At 45.0% G+C, this 26092-nt stretch overlaps 1 protein-coding gene across 1 annotated transcript; it reads right to left on the bottom strand.

The window, feature by feature from the left end:
- Window positions 1–2155: 2155 nt before the first annotated feature.
- On the bottom strand, window positions 2156–25716 carry LOC310697956 (uncharacterized protein). The gene is made up of 9 exons (XM_083484547.1): window positions 25416–25716; window positions 22735–22826; window positions 20419–20602; window positions 12436–12579; window positions 11325–11458; window positions 9235–9443; window positions 7732–7838; window positions 2613–5918; window positions 2156–2553 (listed from the first exon to the last, which is right to left on the bottom strand). Exons 1-8 carry the CDS (start codon window positions 25436–25438, stop codon window positions 5816–5818), a joined length of 996 nt encoding a protein of 331 aa, XP_083340673.1. The 5' UTR covers window positions 25439–25716; the 3' UTR covers window positions 2156–2553; window positions 2613–5815.
- Window positions 25717–26092: the final 376 nt, after the last annotated feature.

Raw genomic sequence — 26092 nt, 5'->3', positions numbered from 1 at the left:
GTATTAGGTTTGGGGAAATAGCTTTGCCAAAAATCTGTGTATCTGTGTACTGGGGCAAGAAATGAACGCAAAAGTGGGTCCTTTTAGAAGAATTTTGCACAAAAATGCTGGTGAATTCTCAAGAAGACTAAATAAATAAAATAAATAAATAAATAAAGACTAAATAAATAAAATAAATAAATCACAAAGTGATATGGAAATGTAGAGAACTAAACTTAAGACTGGAAGGGAAAATTGAGAGAAACTGCCTCGCTGATATTTTGTGCAAATGTAGTTACCACGCATGGGACACACTGCATGGAATACAAACACCAAAAGGTGGTCACTTCCAGGTAACCTGTTTATCAGTTGTTTATGAAGTATCTGTTCTGATTTGTTGGTAGATGACAGACCCCACCTGTACATTTAAAGCAATATCATACCACTTGAAAGAGCCATGGCTTCCCCCAAAGAATCCTGGGAACTGTAGTTCGTTAAGGGTGCTAGGAGTGGTTGTTATTGTTGTTTAGTCGTTTAGTCGTGTCCGACTCTTCGTGACCCATGGACCAGAGCACGCCAGGCACTCCTGTCTTCCACTGCCTCCCACAGTTTGGTCAAACCCATGCTGGTAGCTTCAAGAACACTATCCAACCACCTCGTCCTCTGTCGTCCCCTTCTCCTTGTGCCCTCCATCTTTCCCAACATCAGGGTCTTTTCCAGGGAGTCTTCTCTTCTCATGAGGTGGCCAAAGTATTGGAGCCTCAGCTTCAGGATCTGTCCTTCCCGTCAGCACTCAGGGCTGATTTCCTTCAGAATGGAGAGGTTTGATCTTCTTGCAGTCCATGAGACTCTCAAGAGTCTCCTCCAGCACCATAATTTAAAAGCATCAAGAGTGGTTAGGAGACCCCATTCTCCTCACAGAGCTACAATTCTAGAGTCACTTTTCCCAGGAAACTGTGAATTGTAGCTCCCTGAGGAAAATAGGATTTTCCTACCAAGTCTCTGCACCCTTAACAAACTACAGTTCCCAGGATTCATTGGGGGAAGCCGTGGCTCTTTCAAGTGATTTGATACTGCTTTAAATGCACAGTGCAGATGGGTCCAGTGCTGGGTCAAGCAATTGTTAGCTTCTACTTTCCAGTGCATTTTCCTGTCAAGTCTGGATTTGGGGGTGGGTAGGAGTAGGTTTGTTGTACGGGAGAAACAAACCAACTTTAATTGTGCAGCCTAAGTTTGCCAGTATGTGATTAAATTCCACCTCAAAATAGCAACACTACAGAAGCACTCTTTGGCACAGGGGAGGTAACTACCGTATTTTTCGCTCTATAACACGCATCCGACCATAACACGCACGTAGTTTTTAGAGGAGGAAAATCCGTAGGCATGCCACCCGTAGGCATTCCCTCCATAACACGCACAGACATTTCCCCTTACTTTCTAGGAGGAAAAAGGTGAGTGTTATGGTGCAAAAAATACGGTAATTCCTTCCTTTTCCTCCCCCACCAATCTTTGAATCCCCTTCCTCAACAGCTGGGGTCAATTGAGGGCTGGTAGCAGTAGGACTGAGATGTAATTTGATTTGTTGTTTTTCTCCTCCCACCCACTGTTTAGGGGCTGGGTGAGAAATAAACTCAAAACATATTTTAAGGATCTATGCTAACTTTTTTAAATTACAAAAACTCTTGTAATTTGTTGTCAGTTGGTTTTCATCATAGTGATTTTTTAATCATTTTATTGTATTGTACCCACCCTGAGGCCATATTGTTGCAAGTGCAGCAGCAGGGATCATTCACTTTGTAATTTAAGGGTTAATTCTATTAGCAGTAAGTCAAGATGTGAGTAGAGGTGTTGCTTGGCAACCAGACAGAGTGGCATGAGGTTTACTGAGGTAGTGCATGCCCTGATTGGCTGTGTAGCTCTGAAGGAGTTTTCCCTCTGGCTGAATTGTCTCCCTGATAGGTACAAGGTCTGAAGACAGAAAGAGGGAACCTCTCTGCTCTTTTCTCCTCAAATTACACAGACTTTGTCCAGTTTTCTCAGTGAAACGCTATCAGGATTTCTTTTCTCTTTAGATTTATTTCAGCTGCTTATTTCAGCGGCTTTGTTAAAACTTAGAATGAAGGGAGGGTTGGAAATATCCCATAAATCAGAAAATTATATTAACCAGGAATCCTTATTCTGTTTTATATATTTAGTTTCTTTTATTTTTGAACTTGGGTTTACTTATTTTTCTGTTACATTTATACACTGCCTATACAGCCTTGCTTTTTTGGGGAGTGTTTTCAAAATCCATTCAAAGTACAAAAACAAACATAAACAGCCCAAACCATTATAAATATTTGAAAACAGCAACAAAAAAGAAAATCTAAAAATTGACATAAGCACAACAGCTAAAGAACATCCTTTAAAACAGCAAAAACCAGCAAGGGAATCTTAAAAACAAACAAACAACAGATTATTGGAATTATTTATTTGTTTATTTATTATTGCATTTACATTCCACCTTTCCTCCACAGAGCTCAAGGTGGCATACATTGTTCTCCTCCTCCCCATTTTATCCTCACAACGACAACCCTGTGGGGTTGGGCTGAGAGTGAGTGACTGGCCCAAGGTCACCCAGTGAGGTTCATGGCTCGGTAGGGATTTGAACCCCGGTCTCCCAGGTCCTAGTCCAACCCTCCAATATTTCTCTGATGCAAATAGCAGCGTAGTAAGGAAATGCAGGATGTTCTGGGATCTAATCGGAAACTGAGACGGCTTCTGTAAACATGGGACTGTCCCTAGAAAATAGGGACACTTGGAGGGTGTGCACTGTGACCAGTACGCCACACTGGTGGTTGCCTCAAAGGAGATCTGGGAGAACTTCATCAGCACCCTTGATTTAGATACATGCAGTGGAGGATGATCCATGGGAGAAAATAGGGGCATTGCCCGGCCAACCTCAGCCTGTCCTCAGGAACTCCCCACCTGCCTCCCTTCTTCCTTACATCCAGTCCAGGGGGTGGCCCTGCCTCCTTCCTTCTCCTTAGTCTCAGAGTTGCCCCTTGTAGAACACAGTAGAGAGGAGGAGGATGGGGACAAAAGTAGAATTCGTTGGCTATGCCCATCATTAGCTCTGCTGCCACCTGCTGTTGGGATCCCTGCCTTCTTGCACATCTGTCCGATGGGCACCAGCCCCCACTGGCTATAAATATACATACTAGCAATGTTTAAACCAGGGGTCCCCAAACTAAGGTCCTCGGGCTGGATAAGGCCCGAGGGACTCATTTATCCAGCCCGCAGCGACCGCCGCTGCCCGCTCTTACCGGTGCTGCACTGCGCAGCTGCCCACTTCTGGGTCGGAGGAGCATCAGAAATAGCTTGTGCGCATGCACAAGCATTATTTGTGCATGCACATGCATTATTTCTGGTGCACATCCAGGTCGGAGGAGGCCCGTGCACATAAGCTATTTCCGGTGCTTCTCTGACCCAGAAGTGCACCAGAAATAGCGTGTGCGCATGCATATGGGCACGCGCTCCCCCGCCCTCCGGTCCACCATGCAATTGGCGCTGGAGATACTGGCCTGAGGCGCGGTAAGTTTGCTGACCCCTGGTTTAAACTTTCATGACGTCGAAAGACACTCAAGGGGAAACAGCATAGCAGGACGGGAAGATTTGCTTTGCATGCACCACACTTAAAAGAAAATAAAAACAGCAGTATTAATGTCCTTGAAGAACACCGTATACTGATCTCCCTAAGCCTCGGGGACTAAGGTCACAGCAGCAGAGATTGCAACCTGCTCTGCTTTGCGTCAAACAGAATAATAGACAGGGGTGGCTTTGATGATTGGGATAAAGACTAGCAACTCCACGCCCACATTTTGAAATATCCCTTCCATCATAACCCCCTCCCTAAAAACAAATCAAAACAGAATAGAACCCACCTTTCCGCTTAAAAGGCAATAGGAATTCAGAATGTAACCACGAAGGCAAATTTGGGTGAATCTACTAATGCAGCAGTGCCCTCTAATGAGTGGTGAGCATGAGACCAGCTTCTAATTCCAGCCTTTAATAAAAATTTGTTTATTATGTTTAGCCAAACAGCAGAGCCTCGCCACTTGGGGACTAGCAATAATGCCTGTTCATTTGTGCCAAGCTTCCAACAGCACTCATAAATTTGCTGCTAGGCTATTTCTCTCTTGCGGCATAGGAAAGTTATAAGAAATACCTGCCTCCCCTAATGTAGCTTGTATTTACATTAAAAGTTCCCGACTTTTTGGAATCTCTGGGCACCACCCAAGCACAGGGGCCTCTTATTCTATGGGCTAAGGGGAGGGCTCTAGCTCAGCGGAAGGACATCTGCTTTGCATGCAGAAGGTCTTGCCTTCAGTCCCCAACATCTCCAGGTAAGGCAAGGAATAAGCCTTGCCCAAAACCCCTGCAGAACTGTTGCACGTCAGTGTAGTCAATACTGAAGCATGTCATCTGACTCGCTGTAAGACACCTTCCCATGTTCCTACTTAATTCAACCCTTTGTTCAGAACCATGAGGGCTGGAATCTTACATTAGGTGTTAGAGAAGGACAAGAGCTCAGTGACACAGCAGAAAAGATGCCAGGTTCAGTTCCCAGCATATCTAGGTACACTCTTGCCTGAAATCCTGGAGAGCTGCTGACAGTCAGTGTAGATAGTACTGGGATAGCTGGACCAATCATCTTACTCAATGTAAGGTAGCTTCCTATATCCCTGGTAGAGAACTAATTGCATCTGGAAGATGGGCGGGAGAGGGGACCCTGTGGGCACCATGTAAGACTTCTGTGGGTGCCCATGAGACCATGTTAGTGACCAGTGCCTCACATTAAGTCGGTCTCCCATGTTTTTCTGAAGATAAACTCAGGAGGCATATTCAGTGGGCCTGGAAATGAACGTGTTTGTTCATTTTGTGGTTTAGGGCAGAGGAGAGGCATTAAATAAAGAATTGTCAGACAGGAAAAGATGAGTCTTCCTCCTCCAGTAAACTGTTAGAATTCCTGCTTCATGGTTGCAGTCATGGGGTTTTTGTCTATCACATGACGGTATATGTTTTGACTCCACAAAGTGTGGGAAGTGACGGAGACAGGATGTTTGTGTTACTGTGTTCCGTGAAGTGGGACTATTGTCCTTTGTTCCTTCTCTTTGCTGTCTGATGCTAGAGAGAGAGGGAGCCATGTTGCAGTGCTTCGTGTGTGTTTATATGTAAATAAAGTAGATTAGCCAAAATGCTGAGTTGCTGAGGCAAGCTGCAAAGACTCGGCGGATCCCTAAGTGTGCCGGTGTCTGTTGGCATCGGTCGCTGTGATGTTCGGGCAGAAGAAAGCTTTTGAAGCTCCCGAACGATCGGCCAGGAGGGAGAGAACATGCCAGTTGGGCATGGGTGTCTGCCAGGGTCCTATTCGAGTGTAGGACAAACTTCTAACAACTATGTAACAGCTCTCCAAATTAAACAATTGAAGCATAGGATTGTAGAGTTTGAAGGTACTCCAAAGACATCTATTCCACCCCCTGCAAAGCTTCAGCTACTTTCAGGCAAAGGACAAACTAAATATATTCTGGGATACACAGAACTAACACTTAAAACATCAGCACTGTGTCATTGTCTCCTGCTTATTATTGATATAGGGGCACAAATGGGCATGGGCAAGGGGTCCCTGCCCCAAGAAGCTTACAATCTAAAATTCGACACAGGTGACACAATCAAAAGAGGGGGAAGAGCAGGAAGAAGTCAAGCATGTAGTTTAGTAACGCGTCGTGTGTCATTTGTATACTAAACACCAAACAAGGAAGTCCAGAATTTGCTGCTGCTGCTGTGTGTTGTTTTTTTATCTGCTCCAAGGCGACTCAGGAAGTTCCAGATAACCAGGAGCCATTTTGATCACAGTGACACCTCCACCTGGATGACAGGTTTGCGTGTTTCCAAAACGTCTGCAAGAGAAGAGAGAGGCTGTTAATGGAGCGTATACTGTTGATGCAAAGGCAAGGGGTGGGGAACATTTTTCTACCTGAGGGCCATATTCCAGTCTTCGTGACATGTCAGGGGCCACATAGGTGAGGCCACAGGCAGAAGTGGTGGAGCAACTAATGTAAATGCCGCCTTTGTGTTTCAGGCTGGTTTCCACACTTACTCACAGATCCCTTGCTATCCTCATTCCAGGTGAGCAAGAGTTCAAGAATACGTTCCAGCCAGGCAAAAACACTTGAGGTGAGCCAGGCCCTCCAAGGTCATGTGCCATGGGGGGGATATACCCCCCTCAGCCATCTCACCACACCCTTTCCCACCAGGTGGCTCCCACCTCCTACCTCCCAAGGCCAGGCTGGGGCTCTGGGGTCCTTTCTGGTGCAAGGTGGGCTCTGCAAGTTTCTCCACTCCTGCTTCTGAAGGCACAGCATTGATCGAGGAAGCCGGGGGGGGCGGGGAGGCGGCTTCCTTTCTTCCAAAAACTTGTTCCACCCTCCCCATGCAAGCAGACAGTTAGCGACGCAAGTTGCTATATTAATAATAATACTGAGGAGTTGATGGAAGCGTCTGCCTTAATACGTGTGCCATAAGAAGACCCTGTTTCGTTATTCGTTCTGCTTGTGTTGCACGTTCTTGCCCTTTGGGAAATCAGAGGCTGCCTCACAAGATTGAGAGAAATTACAGCTTAAGACAAGTAATAAACTAGCAGCAACTAAAGGAAATTGTGCATAATAGGCAAAATAACAGGCCCCCAGCAGCAGCCAGAGGTACCCCTCCCTCCAGACTGTGGAATCTGGAAGAGTCTTCCACTCTGAGGTGAGGAGGATGCCCCCCACCCACCCTGCACGCCTCCTCCTCCTCCTTTTTCATGGGCTGTATTTATTTACGGGCTCCACAAGAGGCTCAAATCCTTTTCACTACAAGCCTTATAAAATAAATTACTACTGCGGGACTTGACATCTTTCTGCAGGGCCTGCAAGACAGAGCTGTTCCACCTGGCCTTCAGTTCGGACTCAGTCTGACCCTTATGTTGCCCTCCAATTATGGTTTTGATGAGGCTGCATTTTAAATTGCATTTTAACCTGTATTTTAAATTGGTGTGTTTTTTCCCCCTTTCCCCCCTATTATGTTTTTACTGTAATTTTACTGTTGTTAGCCACCCTGGTTCTGGCCGGGAAGGACGGGCTATAAATAAAACTTATTATTAAAATTTATTATTAGTATTAGTATTAGTATTAGTATTAGTATTAGTATTAGTATTAGTATTAATATTAGTATTACTACTACTACTACTACTAATAATAATAATAATAATAATAATAATAATAATAATACTATACTGTGCCTGTTTATGCTGACTCGATGTCTGTGTTGTTAACGAAAGTGCATACCTCTGTTCGTGCATAAATAAATATATTAAATCTATTAAGTGTGTACATGTGTGTGTGTGTTCAGTTAAATATATTGTGCATATTTAATATTATTTAATTTAATAATAAATAATATCATTTACTTGTGTATATTAAATAATATTAACTACACTGCATATTTACAATATGGAAATGTAATTCTGTGTGTGGCCCCCGGGCTCTGTGTTGAAGTACTCTTGCAGCCCACTTGGACTGAGAGGTTGGACCACCCTGGCTAAGAACTTGGAGGGCTCCTCTCCCCACCCCACCCCCATCCTCAAGGTGGCGCCATGCAAGGTCTCAAGAGTTGTGTTGCTGGGCCAGGAAACTCCCATAAGAGCAGCCTCACAGAAAAGGGATGATAGCTTACCTCCATCCATTTAGCTCCACGTCAAACGCTTCCACAGTGGTTACGTGGACAGTGCCGTCATAACCCCCGATGGCTAAGAGGTAACCATTGGCAGCAACCAGGCTGACCTTCGTTGTTAAAAGTAAATAGAGAATTCTCAGTTTTGGCACCACACACATAAATTTTCATGCAATGGCTGTGGAAGGCCTGCAGCTGAGTGGTGGAACAACTGCTTTGTGTGCAAAATGTTCCACGTTCAACATGTGGCATCTGCAGACAGAGTTGAAGAAAGACTTCTGTCTAGAACTCTAGTAAGCCCTTGTGTAGATAGTCATGGTATTATTACTATTACTATTAAAGGTAAAGGGACCCCTGACCATTAGGTCCAGTCGTGGCCGACTCTGGGGTTTATTGGCCAAGGGAGCCGGCGTACAGCTTCCGGGTCATGTGGCCAGCATGACTAACCCACTTCTGACGAACCAGAGCAGCGCAGAGAAACGCTGTTTACCTTCCCGTCAGAGCGGTACCTACGGTATTTATCTACTTGCACTTTGATGTGCTTTCGAACTGCTAGCTTGGCAGGGGAAGGGACCGAGCAACAGAAGCTCACCCCGTCGCTCACTTCTGATTGGCAAGCCCTAGGCTCAGTGGTCTGATCCACAGCGCCACCTGCACCCCACTATTACTATTACTATTACTATTACTATTACTATTACTATTACTATTTATTAAATGTGAATACCACCCTATAGCCACAGGTGGTTCACAAGATAAAATCACAATATAAAAACACAAAACACGTAATGAAAATAAAAACCCAATAACCCCCCCCCCAACACATTTTAAAAGGGTGTCAATCAGCCAAAGGCCTGGTTAAAAAAGAAAATTTTTGCCTGGTGCCTAAAGGTGCATAACAAAGGCGCCAGATGAAACCCCTGGGGCAGACAATGCCTATTTAGATGGACCAGTGGCCTCAGGCAGATTCCTGTCATTTTAAGGGGAAGGGCCATAGCTCAGTGGTAGAGCAATAGAAGATCCCAGGTTAAGTCCCCAGCATCTCCTGAGAAGGACCCCTGTCTGAAATCCTCTGGCCACTGCCAGTCATTACAGACATTATTGAGCCAAATGGACCGATGGTCTGGCTTTGAGGAATGTTCCCATCTTCCTAACATTCTGTCATGGGTTGATCTAGTCATGAAACCAAGAGGCCAGATAAAAAATAAATAAAGCAGAGCTGCAAATATCGTTTCAAGCAACAGTCTGATCCTATACCTATCTACAATATAAATATAAATCCTATACATGTCTACTGAGTTCAGTAGGACTTGCTTACAGGTAGGTGAACACTGGGATGGCAGCCTAAATAGATTGAGGGTTTAGGCTGCTATCCTAAACACACTCATCCCTCCATCCCTTTAGCACCCAATAGATTGCTATGGTCTGCTAGAGAGTTTCTCCTACAAGTTCGGAAGGCGTTGAAAGAAGTTTAGATGTTACTGTGATGAGTTCCCACAGCACTGATACCTTGCTCCTTCTTGACTTCATGGGCGTGACAACAGACCATTCATTGGCAAGAGGATCAAATCGCTCAACACTGCACAGCTCAGTGAGGTCATCTCTCCCACCAACCACATAGATATTGCCTTGAAAGGTAACGCAACCCAGGTTCTCTCGACAGGTCTTCAGGGGAGGGCAGGGAGTCCATCTGTCTTCCAGGGGGTTGTAGCGCTCCACTGGAGGAGGCAATAAAATTGGGACACAGGGTACATTCAGGAATGGGAACTATTGCATTAGTTTCCCTGTTTTCTCATGCTCCTTTGGCAGCCCAGTACCTCTTGTGTAATGGAACTGTGGCTTTTTGACTGGTGTGCCGGCACGCCATACTAAATACCATTCACACTTGTGGGCATGGTCACTGGCAGAGGAAGAGGAATGCGGGGGGAGTGCACCACCCCTGGCAGCGCGATCCCGGTGGGGTGCCATCACAGCTGCCCCCCCCTGCACTGGACACCACGCCCCCAGGACGCATGTCACACCCCTGCGGGTGGTGCGCCCCACCCCTAGGATGTGCGCCCCACCCCGCCTGCTCTCCACCCCCTGCCCCCGGTGCCAGAACATGAAGTTCCACCACTGGGCATGGTGTGACACAACAACAAACATCACTAGACAGCATTGCTACTCCCATTCCCTTTCCACATTTATGCTTCTGTTCTCCCATGGTTCCCCCATGAAAACAACAGGAAATAATTCTTGTCACTTCACTCCCAAATATTTTCCAGGTTAAGGAAGATGCAATTGAGGGGGAGGGCGCTTCCGCTAGGCTCCACTAGATTTCTGGAAGTGGCTTTTATACCCCCAAAAAATAATGTGAAAATTAATAGCTAGGGAAATGTCCATGTGAACGCAGCCACAGTCTAGATCAGAGCTTTCAAAACTTTTTCATGTTGGTGACATACTGTTTAGACATGCATCATTTTGCAATACAGTAATTCACTTTTACTAGCAAACCGGAGGTTAAACTAACCCCTTTCCGGGAGGAGAGCAGGGAGCATTTGCACAGCACACCTACACACTACAGCTGACACACTAACGTGTCATGACACACTGTTTGGAAAGCTCTGGTGTAGATATTCAAAGCTTCACATTTGCTCCAGTGTGCATGTGGTGCTCTCTCTCAGGACTGGATGTCGCCACTGACTTCAGCACTGGGGGCCAGTTAGGGATGAGAGAGAAATTAGACTCAGCTTACATTTGAAGGCAAACCTATATAATCCAGACTTTCTGAAACATTAGGCAAACACAGCTCTCCTTTGAAATTTGCATTTCTCTGGATTTTGCAATACCATGCTCCAGCCAAGCAGTGGTGTACCAAAATGCTTATGGTAGTACAAAGTGTGCTTTAAAAGGATGCATATTTTTATGGCAATAACATACAGAAAGTGTGTTTGGAGAAACCACTTGCAAGAATGTGTATATTAGGCAAAATCGCACACATAAAATGTGTACCTGCGGTGAAACTCAAAACTTGAAATGCTGGTGAATTTTCATCTTTAAAAATAAAAATCACACACTCCCATGGAAATGCATGGAACTGAATTAAGACTGGAAAAATGAGAACCTGAGAGAAACCAAAGTTGGCATATTTGCCAATTTGTACGCAACCAGTAGCAACAGCCACAGTTTACACTTGCTGATTCATGCTGGAGAAAAACAAATACAATTGCTTCTCACTGAGCTTCATGTTAATGCATGTGTTACTTTAAACCACATGAGGGCACTGTTTGTCTATTAGTCTAGCCAACACTTGGTTGCAATGTCTCTGTCTAAGTGAGTTCTGCCCCTAAAAGCTGAGCCAGTTGGTTTTTTCTCTCTCCCAACATGTTGAGACAAGATGTCTATTTCTCTCTTTCACCTCTACTCATCCTGTAAATAGTTCTTGCCCAGATGAACCTTTTTCTGCATGAATAAAGCCTTTGAACTCCAGAAACTGTAAGGGATCGTTCCAATCTAATTCATCCAAGCTGCAATCTTTCCTAACAGTTGGAGGGTGGTTTTTTTTTGGGGGGGTGCATCTCCTCTTCAGACTCCTGTCTACAACCAGAGCTTCTTGTTACCTGAATGTAATGTAGAGTATCCATCAGATCCACCAACAGCATACAAGTAGCCATCCAGTACTGCCAAGCCTAGGCCCCTCCGGCAACGATTCATAGGTGCCATCTTGCGCCACCTGTTGAGTACTGGATCATATCTAGAGACAAATTTACAATTGTGAGAATGCTTAGAGACGATTGAACCAGTGTTTACTTCACTGGACGGAGAGTGTCAAAGGGCACAAAGGATGCAATGGAAAGAATAAGATGGATGCAGACAGAATATAATTTATTGATATTGACTTATGCAAAGAAAGTACCTTTATATTTAAGAGAGTTAATATTATAGATGACTGTTGCCACTAGACTTGGTTATGCCAAATACTGGAGATGGTCCAACATTCATGTTGTTAACTGGGAAGCACAGTTATATGAGTTGCATAAAGTATGTCAAAGGTTACTGAGTATTCACAAAGGTCCACAGAAGCAAAATTTGAGAGTTTGGAAACTTCCTGTAGCAGCCCCAAATCTGTGGGATTCCTTCCACACAGAGATGCATCTGGCATCTTCGTTGTATAGCTTTTGTCATATGTTGAAGATGACAAACCCTATTCTTCTGATTACACATTTGAACTAATTTTAATATTGTATTTTTACACTGTTGTAACCTTATCTGGGGCTTTATGGTGAATTAAGAAATAACTACCAACCACCACATCATAACAAAATAACAATAATGGCGCATTTCTAGGCAACAGAGGAGCTTTTTAAAGTTTCTAGTGCATTAAAGCTCCTTTATAATATGGTTGGATTTTTTTTAAATGGTGTTAAATACATACTTACTAAACGTACATGCAGCTATATAGATTACCAAACAGGTTATATGAAATTAATCAATAAAGAAAAGGGACCATTAAATAATTATTTGTATCAAATGTTCATAGTGTTCCATTTAATTTATTGTTTCTTTTTAGGACTGATTCGGTATAAGTCCCACTGGAAAATCTCTATTGGAAAGGCAGGGTGGACACTGGTTTATCTTTTTAACAAAAACCAAATAAATGAACAAATGTACAAGAACAACCATCATCTTGCCATCATCACACCCAGAGGGCATCCATTGGATGCAGCTTACCTCTCAGTGGTGTTGACGCACAGGAGCCCATCGTAGCCACCAACACAGTACAGGTAGCCTCCTAGCTCAGCCACGGCCGCATCCTGCTTGGGTTCACGAAGCGGCGCCACATCCCGCCTCCACTCGTTGATTTCAGGATCGTACCTTCAGCAGCACAAGAAGGAAGATGAAACAGAGTTGCAGTATTGTTGTTCTTTATTTTACTTTCTTTATTGAAAAATAAAAAGTACAAAATTACAAGTACACAGAGATAAGATAAGACGCAAAAAAAGAAGAAACAAGAAACAGTACCTGTGAAGACATATGTGGTGCTGTATCGTTCAAACTGATGAAATTCTTTCAACGGCATCTGAAGCATTGATGTATTTAGAACCAAGTGCTACCCATCTTTGCAGAGGTGCTACGTAAGAGTATTCCAAGGATGCCCAGTTTGTACAGTTATTATCGGTTGCAGATCTCCAGAACTGTGTACTTGACATATAGGCATGATGATATAGTTCTATATCTGGGATCCCAAATCCTCTTTCCTTTATTTTCTGCATGGATATTCCCGGGGTTTAAGACCCTCAAAGGCATTTTCTAAACAAAGATTTGATTCTTTGTATTTGCTAGAAATATATGGTTTGGAACAGAGTTAGAAGCTGCTAAGGCAGACAATGAAGGCCCACTGGGAGCAGGAGGGCAGAAGGCAGGGATGCCCACAGAAGGTGGAGCTAATGACAACCACAGCCAATGAGAGACAGAGCCAGCCAACTCTGGTTTTGTTTCTAAAATATACTCAGAGTTGAGCGTTGATTTCATGCTCTTTATTTCGGCTCATGGTAAACAGTGATTGCTTTTCCCTAAAACCTCTGGCTATATATACATTATGTACACAATGGGTCCCATGTGATTGGCTGATTCAACTTCTGTCCTGGAGCCTGATTGGACTGCTTCTGCAGGCCAATCCAGTTGCTGATTCACTTCCTCTTGGAGCCTGATTGGGCTGCTCCTGCAGACCAATCAGGTTGCTGCCTTCCAGAATCCTACCTGCCTATTGTTCTAGAATCCAAGCTTAGTACAGTAGAACCTCGACTTACCACCGCCCCTACTCGTGAACAATTCGACTCGTGATCATGGCAAACCTGGAAGTAAATACCGGGTTTGCCGCGATTCGCGCATGCGCAGAAGTGACTTCTGCCATCTGCACATTAGCAGAATAGCACTGCCGCAGAATGCACACACGCAGAATGGTGCTTCTACCAGCGACCCAGATCGACTCACAAACGGACCTTCAGAACAGATTCTGTATGTGAGTAGAGGTTCCACCATACATAACAGTTTCCATAGGAGTTCTACATAAGAAACACTGAAGCTAAAAGAGGAGTAAGGGCAATACAGTGGTACCTTAGGTTACATACGCTTCAGGTTACATACGCTTCAGGTTACAGACTCCACTAACCCAAAAATATTACCTCGGGTTAAGAACTTTGCTTCAGGATGAGAACGGAAATCGCAAAGTGGTGGCGCGGCAGCAGCAGGAGGCCCCATTAGCTAAAGTGGTGCTTCAGGTTAAGAATGGACCTCCGGAACGAATTAAGTACTTAACCCAAGGTACCACTGTAGCCCACTGGACTGGCTATAAGTAAGGAGGTGGGCTGGCTATGGGCAAAGTGTGCTTGGTGGGGCTGGGTCTCGCTCAGATGAAGACCACTCACCCATGCCATGTAAGGACGTTCCAATGCAATGCTAAGGCTAAGCAAATGCCTCCATATAGCCAAGAACCTGACTTAGCAACCAGAGATAGCAACAATTTTTTTTAACCCAGCTATCCTTCTGTCTTACATCATTGGACCCTGAGCTAGCCTTGCAGTAAAGCAATCTCTTTTGGGAGACAGGCAGCCTCCTGAAGCCAACCGCAGGCTGCAAATACAGCATGACGCATTACTGGCACCCCCCTGCCCACTCAATTAAGCATATATTTAGCTGTGGGATTCCAGCCCTCCCTTCCTGGCAACACTTGCAAAATGAGCCAGAGGCACTGAGTTTGCCTTTAGCGAGAAATATCACATAGTAAATAGGTTGTCAAAGCTATCAATCAGAGGAAGCAGTAATCACGTGGGTGGCTAAAGAGGCGCAGGGGAGGCCAAGGACGGCCTGTTTTGAAAAAACATTCATTCCACTGATGAGATGGATGCTGCTGGCAAAACTCTGTTGCAACGAGGGAAAGGGAAAGGGTCCATATATTATTTCTCACCTGTTGCCTGGTGCCTTGACATCTCTATGCATATGTTTGCATGCATGTGTGCTGGACAGAAAAAACATCTGCTCCCTTCTCTTGAGATTTTCCATTTTAAAGCCACTTGAGAAGATCTGGCACCATTGGGGCAGGATTTGGGGGCAGAAATCTAGGACCCAGCTCAGGAGTAGGAGGGCCTCCAAAAGCAGCAGGACTGATTTGCCATGTTTCTAAGGAAGTGAGGTGATGCGGGTGGCGCTGTGGGTTAAACCACAGAGCCTAGGACTTGCCGATCAGAAGGTTGTCGGTTTGAATCCCCACGACGGGGTGAGCTCCCATTGCTCGGTCCCTGCTCCTGCCAACCTAGCAGTTCAAAAGCACGTCGAAGTGCAAGTAGATAAATAGGTACCTCTATTTAAAACATGCAACAACAACAAAAGGTGCACACGTTTAGGACCGTTTAAAGGTAAAGGTAAAGGGACCCCTGGTCATTAGGTCCAGTCATGGACGACTCTGGGGTTGCTGCGCTCATCTCGCTTTATTGGCTGAGGGAGTCGACGTACAGCTTCCAGGTCATGCGGCCAGCATGACTAAGCCGCTTCTGGAGAACCAGAGCAGCGCACAGAAACGCCTTTTACCTTCCCGCCGGAGTGGTACCTATTTATCTACTTGCACTTTGACGTGCTTTCGAACTGCTAGGTTGGCAGGAGCTGGGACCGAGCAACGGGAGCTCACCCCGTCGTGGGGATTCAAACCACCAACCTTCTGATCGGCAAGTCCTAGGCTCTGTGGTTTAGACTACAGCGCCAGTCCCTTTAGGACTGTTTAGTCTGGATTAAATAATGAAAGACATAACACTAGAAGGGCCTGCTGAATCAGGCCACTGGCCCATCTAGTCCAGCACCCTTGTCTCACATTGGCCAACAAGGTGCTTGTGGGAAACCTGCGAACAGAACCTAAGCACAACACACTTTCTGCTTCTGTGATTTCCAGCAACTGGTATTCAGAGGCACTGTTGCCTCTGACCACGGAGACAGAGTAGAAGCCATCATGGCTAGCAGCCATCAACAGCTTTCTGCTCCAGGACAGGAAGGTGTACCCTGTGGTATGATGGAAACTAACAATTCAAATTCAAATTCAAAATCCTTTATGAGGCATAACACACCACACATTAACAAACAAACATCATATACAGACTGTATAAAATATCCTAGTCCTATATACAGACTGTATAAAATATCCTAGTCCTATTCTTAACTCCAAGAAATGAATCGATGTACAAAGAAAATATAATACAACACAACAACATCACCTACCATTAAAAACCACTAAGTCTCTTTATCATGGCCCATTCTTTCTTCATGGACAGCACTTAAAAATTCAGCCGCTACTAACAATTAATTCTACAGTGGTACCTAGGGTTAAGAACTGAATTCGTTCTGGAGCTCCATTCTTAACCTGAAACTGTTCTTAACCTGAAGCACCACTTTAGCTAATGGGGCCTCCTGCTGCCGCCGCTGCACAATTTCTGTTCTCATCCTGAAGCAAAGTTCTTAACTTGAAGCACTATTTCTGGGTTAGCGGAGTCTGTAACCTGAAGCGTATGTAACCTGAAGCGCCTGTAACCCGAGGTACCACTGTAATTTTTTTAAAAAAAAAAAAAACATTTCTTTGTTAAACAGGCCTCCCCAAAGACAGAAAATATAATGGCAGTGGTTTATGAGGGGCAGGTCCTAGGAAATAAGGTCAGTCATGGTGCATGAAATCAGGTGAAAAATAGCTCGGGAGCAAGAGGAAAGTGATGGGCTCATTCTGAATCAGCTGGAGAGGGGAGAAAGATGTCAGCAGAGAAGGATTCTCAGCTTGGCCTCATTTCTATAAATGAGAGGTTGGAGTCTAACAGGGTTCATTAAATAGATATTTTTGTTCTTAAGCACCCAGCCACAGAAGCTCAGCTTTTCCACCCTGGGGGGCACTACCCACCCTATGTTCCAAGCAAGCAAGAAACTGGTTTTTGATGAAGAAAGGCAGGTGAAGAAGTTCTCACTTGGCCCCTCCTTTTGACATCGTTGGGGGGGGGGGAGGCATTCAAGTGAGGCTGAAAGTGAGCGAGTCCCCAAGGTTAGCCAAAAGGAACAGAAAACAGAAGTGACTAAGGAGGAAATTGAAGAGATGGGGAGAAAAGGGCTGAACTCATGAGATGCAGCAGTGAAAATCAAAATACCAAAATACTCATTTGCCCCTGCAGACACCTGAGACACTTGTCATTAGAACCATGGCAGGTCACTTTACCCTCCCCCAGAGTATTTCCAGCTATACTGTGGGGATTTAAAGACATGATTTGGGATGCGGGATGAATTAAATTCAGTTTGCATTCAAAGGCTGTATCCCATTCAGTCCTACTCGGGAGTTGAACCACTGAAATTAAAGGATCTAAGTTTATTGTTTCCATCATTTTCAGAGGGTGCACTCTGATTAGGACTAGTATTGACCAATCCCTAATTTGCAAAACAATATGCGAATGTCATAGAATCTTTCGGCATTGGTATCTCAGCGCTTCCTCCAAGTCAGCATAGTGTAGATGCAATCTGGTGTAGTGGTTACAGTGTTGGACTAGGACCGAGGAGGCTAGGCTTCAAATCTCCACTCAGCCTATGAAGCTCACCAAGTGACCTTGGGGCAGTAGGAACTCTCTCCCTATAACCTACTTCACAGGATTGTTGTGAGGACAAAATAGAGAGGAAAGGGGACCATGCATGCCTTCTTGAGTTTCTTGGGGGGGGGGGAGGTGGAATACAAATGTAAGACATAATTAAATAAAAAAAATAAATTAAATTACACTTTCCCTAAGGTCTTCAGGTTGGTACAGCAATTTCCCCCAGTTTATCCTCACAATAAACTGAAAATTAAGCCACGTTGGCCTAGGATTATCCAGAAAGTGCCTTAAAGGAAAACATTATGAAAATGGTTTATAGGTGGTACATGACCCCAGTCAAGCTGGCAAAAATTTATCATTTGCCCGATAACAAATGTTGGAAGTGTAAAGAGACTGAAGGTACCTTTTATCACCTTTGGTGGACATGCCCGAAGATTAAGACCTTCTGGGAAATGATCTATAATGAAATGAAAAAGGTACTCAAATGTACCTTTCCTAAAAAACCAGAGGCCTTTCTCTTGGGCATTGTCGGCCAATTGGTGACAAAGAAGGATAGAACTTTTTTCATGTATGCTACAACAGCAGCAAGAATACTCATCGCAAAGTATTGGAAGACGCAAGATTTACCCACTCTGGAAGAATGGCAGATGAAAGTGATGGACTACATGACATTGGCCGAGATGACAGGCAGAATCCGTGACCAACGAAAAGAGACGGTGGAAGAAGAATGGAGAAAATTTAAAAGTTATCTTAAGGACTACTATAAACTTAATGAATGTTAAAATGTTGTGGTTTCCAGAAACAAAGGGGTACAGGGATACAAGGTTAGAATATAAAAGAGGACTAAGATGATAGAGATTGGAAAGTAACAATTGGGAGTTGCTAGTTGAACTATGGACATTGGGATGCAGAGAGGGGGGGTATGGGGAAGTCCAAGAAAAGAGGTTTATGAAAATAGGTTTGAAACTATACGTGTATGTTTGTCATTTTAAGTGTTTGTTTGTCTTACTTAAAAATTTTGTAAAACCAATAAAAAATTTATTAAAAAAAAAAAGGATTATCCAGAAAGTTTCTTTCTCAACAGACAGGGATTATGAACTCTGGTCTAAGTTCAACACTCTGTTCAGTTTTTTGTGTTGTTTTTTTTAATAAGAAAAAGATTACACCAAAGTTGCTGCATTGCTAATGGTGCAACCATCTGGACCCTTCATGAAGGTAGTTATTTATGGCCAAGCCACCCTCCTTTCTGGAAAGTCAGTCCTATTTGTTCCTCCTGCTTAGGGTCATAGCTATTTTACAGTCCTTCAACGACTACTTTAGTCTCTTCTCATGTTTCTGATTGAGTAGCCCGGGCTGGATGGTTCAGATCTGCCAAATTCTGAGAACTCAGCACTTGTACTAAGGATGTGATTGGTGTATCCATCAACCACTTTCAGATTATTGTTAAACCATCGTGGACTTGAAGGGAGCCTTAAAGGATGGAGGTCCAGAGGCTGGAGGCCCAATTGTGACCCTCCAGGCCTCTCTCTGTCTGGCCCTCTGGCTCCTCCCCAGGCTACAGCCATCACCAGCCTTGCCTTGTACCCTCTTAAGTGGTTTTGCCTGGCTGGAATGTGTCCTTGAACTCAAATGATGCTTCTTTCTTGCCTACATGGAGGATAGAATTCACTCCAACGAGAGGCTGTGGTGGCCACTTACCTGGTTAGGTTTTAAAACAGGATTAGATAAATTAATGGAGGATAATGAAATCAATAGCCACTAACTAACCCTGAGAGCTATGCTCTTCCTCATCTATTGGAAACAGCATGTTCCTGAACTCTAGTTGCCAGAAATCACACGGAAGGAAAGTGCTATTCCCCTCAGATCCTACTTTGCAGACTTTCCATCAGGCAAGGCAAGGCAATCACCTCAGGTGGCAGATCTGGCCTCTGAGAAGCATACCGCTTGCCATGTGTGGTCGCCCACTTCTATTCATCACCTGCTTCTCTCTGGCCCTTTATACCATCATCACCACTGTTATGTACTGAGTTGAATAGGATCCAAACTGAAGCAGTCTGATTGGTCCTAGAACAATAGGATCCAAATTGCAGCAGTCTGATTAGTCCTAGAACAATAGGATTCAGAATGCAGCAGTCTGATTGGTCCTAGAACAATGCAGCAGTATGATTGGTTGGCAGGAACCACCCAATCCTGCTCCAGATAGAAGTGAATCCACAACCTGATTGGCTTACAGTAGAATTCCGGAATTAGCCAATCATGTGCAGCCCATTGTGTAAATATTGTATATAAGCAGATACTTTGAGGGGACATTCATTCATTCCTCCTCACCACTATGAGCTGAATAAAGAGCATGAAATCACTTTGCGACTCTGAGTATATTTCAACCACGTTCAGAATGTCGAGGGAAAGGGGAGGGGGGCTGTTGCCGAGGAGGAGGTGAGGGAGTGCTGCGGGAAAGGAGGTAGGGGGCTGCAAAAGAGGAGAAGGTGGGGGCGTTTTCTGTTTTGCCCCAGGCAGCAAGATGTCCCTGCTCCCTAATTCATGCATCTAGTGGTCAGTCACTGTGAGAACAGCAGGATGAACTGCGTCAGGCTTTGACCTGATCCAGCAGGGCTCTATGCTGCATAGGACAATATAGTGGTTTGGGGGGAATGGACATAAAAGAAAAATGCCAAGCAGGCCGCAAAGCCATCTTGCCCTTCTTAGGTAAGGGTAAAGGACCCCTGACCATTAGGTCCAGTCGTGACCAACTCTGGAGTTGTGGCGCTCATCTTGCTTTATTGGCCGAAGGATCCGGCATACAGCTTCCAGGTCATGTGGCCAGCATGACTAAGCTGCTTCTGGCCTGGCAAAGCAGAACAGCACACGGAAATGCCGTTTACCTTCCCGCTGGAAGGTATTTATCTACTTGCACTTTGACGTGCTTTCGAACTTCTTACTGCTACACAAATGGAAGGGGTAACCACATGCAGAGCCACCACAGAAACTGCAAATCCTGGTCAACGGAAGTTTCCTCTTTAGTTAGCTCCTTCCCATCGCATTTCCGGTTTGCCCCACCATCACCAGCCCCACAAAAGTCTAAAACAACCCAGTCACACGGCAGAATTACCTCTCAACACTGCTGAGGCACACCATGCCATCATGGCCTCCCACTGCGTAGATGGAGCCATTGAGGGGAGCCACTCCAACTCCAGTCCTATGCCTTGAGACGGAGCCCAGAACCTTCCACTCATGTTCCAGGGGGTTGTAACACTCCACACCACTGACGTTGCCCTTGGGGCTCAACCCCCCAACTATAAGATGAGAGAAGAAGGGTGGAAGGAGATTAGATCAAAGAACTGAAATCTTAAGTGTGGATAGTCAAAGGTCAGAAGGAAGTGATGGCATCTGTCTCATCAGTGCCATTTCCATCAGCCGAAAGCAGAGGTGATGAGGAGCAAAGCTGGGTTGTGTCCAGTTGACTCTTCTGGGGAACCAGCAACCAATAGGCTTACCCCCCATGAATTTGTGCTTTTAAAGCCATTCTGTAAGGTGTGATGTCAGGAGGGGAATTTCCCCTGAAGATATAAATGATGTTACAGTTCTGTGTAGGGGAGATGGTCTTTCAAGTATACTGGAAGCCTAACTCCAGAACTAGATATACATTTGTGCTTGGTTTATTCCCCCTCCTATTTCTGTCAAGCAATTATTAAAAAATTTTTGCCTTCCCACCGCTAAAGAGCTTTTGGAGGAAACAGATGCATGGCTGAAAGCGCTCTGCCAACTGTAAAGCAGCAATAGATTTCCTCATTAAATGACTCTATTTCCAGAGACCGGTGTGAACTTTTCTCCCTCGTTGACTGACAGCCTGTCAGCTTGCAAAGCATAATCTTTCCCTGGTAACCAAGGGGTCTCTGTGCTGAAGTCATTAACAGAGCTGATGTTGGGGGTGGATTTTTAACTGGGTTGGGGAGGGATCCATTAATCAGCTCTTCACAATTTTAATGAGGAGTGTCATGATCCTCTACCACCCTATACACAAAATTGTGGGTCACTCTAGAGCTTTACTGACAGGAAAGGAATCAGCGTTAAAAACAATCCTTTGAGAGCTCCCCTAAACAGACTTTCTGACAAAATGCCCATTATGTGAATCTTATCAGCTACAAAGGGAGTGGTGTTATGTATAACAGGCCCAGAAGGCTATAAGTATTGCTTTTATATGTTATATTTATTATCATTATTATTAAGGTTATTACCCACCCTTCACCAACAGCTCCCAGAGCAGGGTCCTCACTAGGGGTGGGAGAGAAATCTGTTTCAGTTCACAATTAAAGGTGAATCCACCAGGAGGAAGTTGTGGGGTATAATGAAGAGGGGAAGAACCATGTTTGCCACCTTCAGCTCCTTGTGTGGGAGAGGTGGGATATAAATGCAATAAACAAATAAATGAAACAAAATAAATAAATATAATGAAGGTTCCTCCATTCGAGTCCAATACATGGATTTAAGGCAGGACCAGATCCTGGCATTTCGCAACTGCAAACTCTGACTTTTAACTGGCATCTGCAGATGGGCATGGATGAGTCAAGCCTTCTCTGTTATTTTCCACCCATCGCCACCTGTTTCCAGAGGAACACAACCTCTTCCTCACTTTACAGAGTTAGCAGGCATGGGTCACAAGATCTTAAGAAAACTTCAATGTGATGAAAACATCTCTTCCAGTAAGTACAAGTATAGGCAATTTACAAGTGGGTTTTAAAGCTTGCTGCCTGTCTACTATACTATTTTTATAAAGCTACATATATCTTCTGTAAGACAAGAACTGTTCTCCTTACAAAACAACATGCCCCACCCCTGCCTCACATAAATTTCTTAATAAAATATAAAAAGTAGGACTGGTCAGCTTCTGGCACCAGATGGGTGAGATTGGTCTTCTTCATTCCAACTTGATGACACTAACGATGAATAAGTAATGGAAGGGAAGAGGGTGGCAGGCAGATAGGGAGGGAGAGAAGGAGGTGGGAAGGAATGTGGCAGAGAGTGAACAGGATTTGCTCCCCAAAATAGACATTCCTTGCCTCTACTAAAGAGCATGGAACACAGAAGGGCCAGAGCTCAGCGGCAGAACATTTGTTTGCATGCAGAAGGCTCCAGGGTCAATCCTCAGCATCTCCAGGGCTGAGAGAACAACGCTGTCTGAAATCCTGGACAGCTGATACCAGTGTTGGCACATTGACCTAGATGGACCAATGGTCTGGCACTGCATAAGTCAGCTGCTAGCTGCCAGGCTTGGGAATGATATTAGTGTTCTGCCTCAGTGCCTGAAAGGAGCCAGATGACTTACCTGAGTTTCATTTCTGCCCCTGCCCCCACTGGATCCAATGCCAGAGAGAAAATGACGGATGTTTCCAATGGGATGCTAGAAAGGACGTCGTGTTATACTTACTAGCATAAACAAGTTCCAAGGGACGTCCTCGGTTGGACACTGCACATTTGGTTCTCCAGCTAAAGGGCTTCCTCTTCGGTTCAACCTGTTCCCTGGAACAAACCAAGATCTCCCTGTTATTATTCTACCCTCAGGAACATCTCAGCTTCCAAAAGCAAACATGCAAGCTGCCATTCTATCCCAGAGAAGTTTTGAGATGTTGACTTTGAGAGCAACAGCCCTCGCAAAGGGAATGCCGCGTGAGAGCTCGAGTCATTCCGAGAAGGCTTTTAAAAAAAAGTTAATGGCTTGATCTATCCTGACTCCAAATAGGAAGCAGGGGTATTTTAGAAGCATCTAGCTAGACCATGTCCTTGATTCAGGGCACATCTGGACAATATGCTTATTGAGCATCATAGGAACCAACTCCTAGGGACCATGGTCATTTCAGGTGGCCATCCCACCACCAAAAATAATGGACATTCAAATGGTGTGTGTACCACATCTTATGATCATTTTGCAAGGTGGGGCTTACCTGCCTTCCCCCCAATATTTTGTTCAAGTTGGCACTCCTGTGGAGCATCCATCCTGACTGGTTTTGCAGAGGGGGGTTAGGTTGTGGGGGATTAGGCAGGGCCACTTCTGCATATGGCCCTGCACACCATCAGTTTAAGGCTCTAGGAAGGTTGTCCACAAGGAAATTGGGCCCTCAGGCTTGAAAAAGGTGCCCTGCACTCCCCAAGAGCTACTGCTAATCAGAGGAGACAATTACTGGGGAGATTGACATATAGCATGACTTTACCTATGTTGCAGAGATGAGAGCATGGGCACACTAATGCACTTCTACCTTTTTTATTCAGCGTGCAGAGCAGTAGCCATAAATTTGAGGGCAGATGTGGAGAACCTGGGCCTTCCAGATGTTACTGAATGGCAATTCCCACAATCCCTGCCCATTGGCCATGATTGCTAGGGCTAATGGGAGTTGTAGTGTGGCAATATCAAGAGAGCCAAAGATTTGCCACACCTGCCTTAGAGCTTGTGCATTGCTCTCTCAGCTTACCCCTCACAGGTTTAGGGAGGCAGGATACAAATTTAACGAATGAACTATTAAAAACTAAGGACTCCTCTAGATGACATATTAATTGAACATTCACCATGATTTGCATGCACAAATTAAAAAAAGCAAAGGTTAGATTGCATCTGGGCTTTATTGAGCATTTGTTCTGATTTGTTTGTGAGGAGGCCATAGGTTGATGAGCATTCATTCTGATTTGCTTCCATGCTGTTTATGTATCTTCCCATTAGTCACACATTCATCCTGCCCTTTTTGATGCACAAAAAGTCCATTGTCGTCTTTTAAGTGGATTTGTTGTGCTATGGTTACAAAGTGCTTTAATGCACTTCAGTTGTGCAAACCTCAATTTCCTGGTATGCACTTGAATCCTCACACAAAATATACTGACATATCTTGAGGTTCCCTTAGGTCCCGATCCAGGCCCAATTTCACTAGGTATCCATGTCCAGTCAGACTCCCACAATGCTGCTCCCCCACTCATCTTTCAGATCCAATAGCCTCCAGTTGTTGCACACATCTGTCTCAGCTTCTTCCCTCAGTCCCTATACACTATGATCATCATGCTACTTCCATCTCCACTAGAAGAGCCAGTGCAGTGTAGCAGTTAGAGAGCTGGTCTAAGACCTGGGAGACCAGGGGTCAAATCCCCACCCACCAGGTGACCTTTGGCCAAGTCCAGGGACGCGGACTTATAAAAAATATTGGGGGGGGGGCCCGGGAAAGCTCATGAATAATAAATAAGCTCATGAATATGCAAATAAAGTGGCGCCGCCTCCTCGTGAGCGAATAGGGGAGAGCGTGCTGCGTCTATTAATCAGCTCCGGAGCGGAAATTGGGTGGAGCTTTTGCTCGGGAGGGAGGGCAGGAGGCATGCAGCCCGACCCTGTGCATTTTGGGCTGGGGGAGGGGCGGCGATGGCGCTCTGCTGGAGGGGCGCCGGAGATTATTGGGGGGGCGGAGCCCCCCCAAACGAATTTTTGAGGGTGCTCGGGCCCCCTCAAGCCCCATGGAGTCGGCGCCTATGGCAAGTCACCACCTCTCAGGCTAAAGGTCACAGGGTTGTTGTGAGGATGAAATAAGGAGGTGAAGAACTGTGTACACCATCTTGAGCTCCTTGGAAGAAAAGTGGGGTATACGCGGTAATAAAGAATAAAAATGGCCCACAGCTCTGAGGGAATCACATATCCAGTTCTTTGAATTTTTAACACACATTCTATGCTAGTGTCTTCTCCACTCCAACAGGAAGGGAAACACACCCAAATAATAATAATAATAATAATAATAATAATAATAATAATAATAATAATAATAGATAAAAGGTAAAGGACCCCTGGGCGGTTAAGTGCAGTCGAACTCGACTTTGGAGTGTGGCACTCATCTCTCCTTTCAGGCCGAGGGAGCCACATGGAGGACTGTGATGAGTGCTAGAGTGAATGGAAACACCATTTACCTTCCCGCCACAGCAGTACCTATTTATCTACTCATGCTGGTATGCTTTTGAACTGCTAGGTTGGCAGAGCTGGGACAGAGCAACGGAAGCTCACCACCGTTGAGCAGATTTGAACCGCTGACCTTACAATCAGCAAGTCCAAGAGGCTAATAATAATAATAATAGGTAATAACCTACCCTCTTTCTTCATAGATGCCCATCCTCACACTCTGATGATGCTACTTGTCCAACAAAGAGAGGGAGCCGTGTGTCTAATTTAGAGGCAAAGCGGCAGGCTTATATGCAAACTCAGAAGCCAAAAATAGGAATGCCTGGCATAGCTCCAAGCTAGAGGCCAATGATTCATGTGTCTCTGTGAAATTCCGCCCAAGCCATTGTTCCCATCCCCAGCCATGAGCCTCGCTCAGCATAACAAGACACCTGATATCCAGCCAGAGCTATCTATTCCAGCTCAGGACTTGGTGGCCAGTCTGGAAGTGACGGCCAAAATCATCTGTTTATTTCCTGATTACCTCCAAATCCCAACTAGAACTCAAGTTGGCAAACACACACAGAGGTTTCCCAAACCTGTTTTCCATCCAGGCACTGACCAGACAGTGGAGGATGGTCCATCAGGGGAAATGGGGCACTGCCCCCCCAACCTCAAACTGCCCTCTGGCAGCCCCCACCTAACTGCCGTCTTACTTACAACCAGCCTGCAGTGCAGGTGGCACTACAGGTAGTTTTCTCCTCCTTAGTTTTATTATTTATTTATTGAATAAGCTGTATTTTCCATCTATAAGACACCCCCATGTATAAGACGCCCCCTATTTTGGGGGACTCAGATTTAAGAAAATGGGGGAGATGTATCCGTG

The sequence above is a fragment of the Podarcis liolepis genome (genome assembly GCF_965112155.1).
Source record: "Podarcis liolepis genome assembly, chromosome: Z".
NCBI lineage: Eukaryota > Metazoa > Chordata > Lepidosauria > Squamata > Lacertidae > Podarcis > Podarcis liolepis.
This window is presented reverse-complemented; position numbering and strand designations above follow the sequence as displayed.

What these genes read in the sequence shown, in the direction of transcription:
- LOC310697956 (XM_083484547.1), bottom strand. Translation starts at nt 25,438, where the DNA reads ATGGGCATCTATGAAGAAAGAGG. An exon ending in CTTGGAACTTGTTTATGCTA is followed by an intron (nt 20,603 to 22,734) that starts GTAAGTATAACA and finishes CTCATCTTATAG; the next exon opens with TTGGGGGGTTGAGCCCCAAG. An exon ending in TGCGTCAACACCACTGAGAG is followed by an intron (nt 11,459 to 12,435) that starts GTAAGCTGCATC and finishes ATTTGTCTCTAG; the next exon opens with ATATGATCCAGTACTCAACA.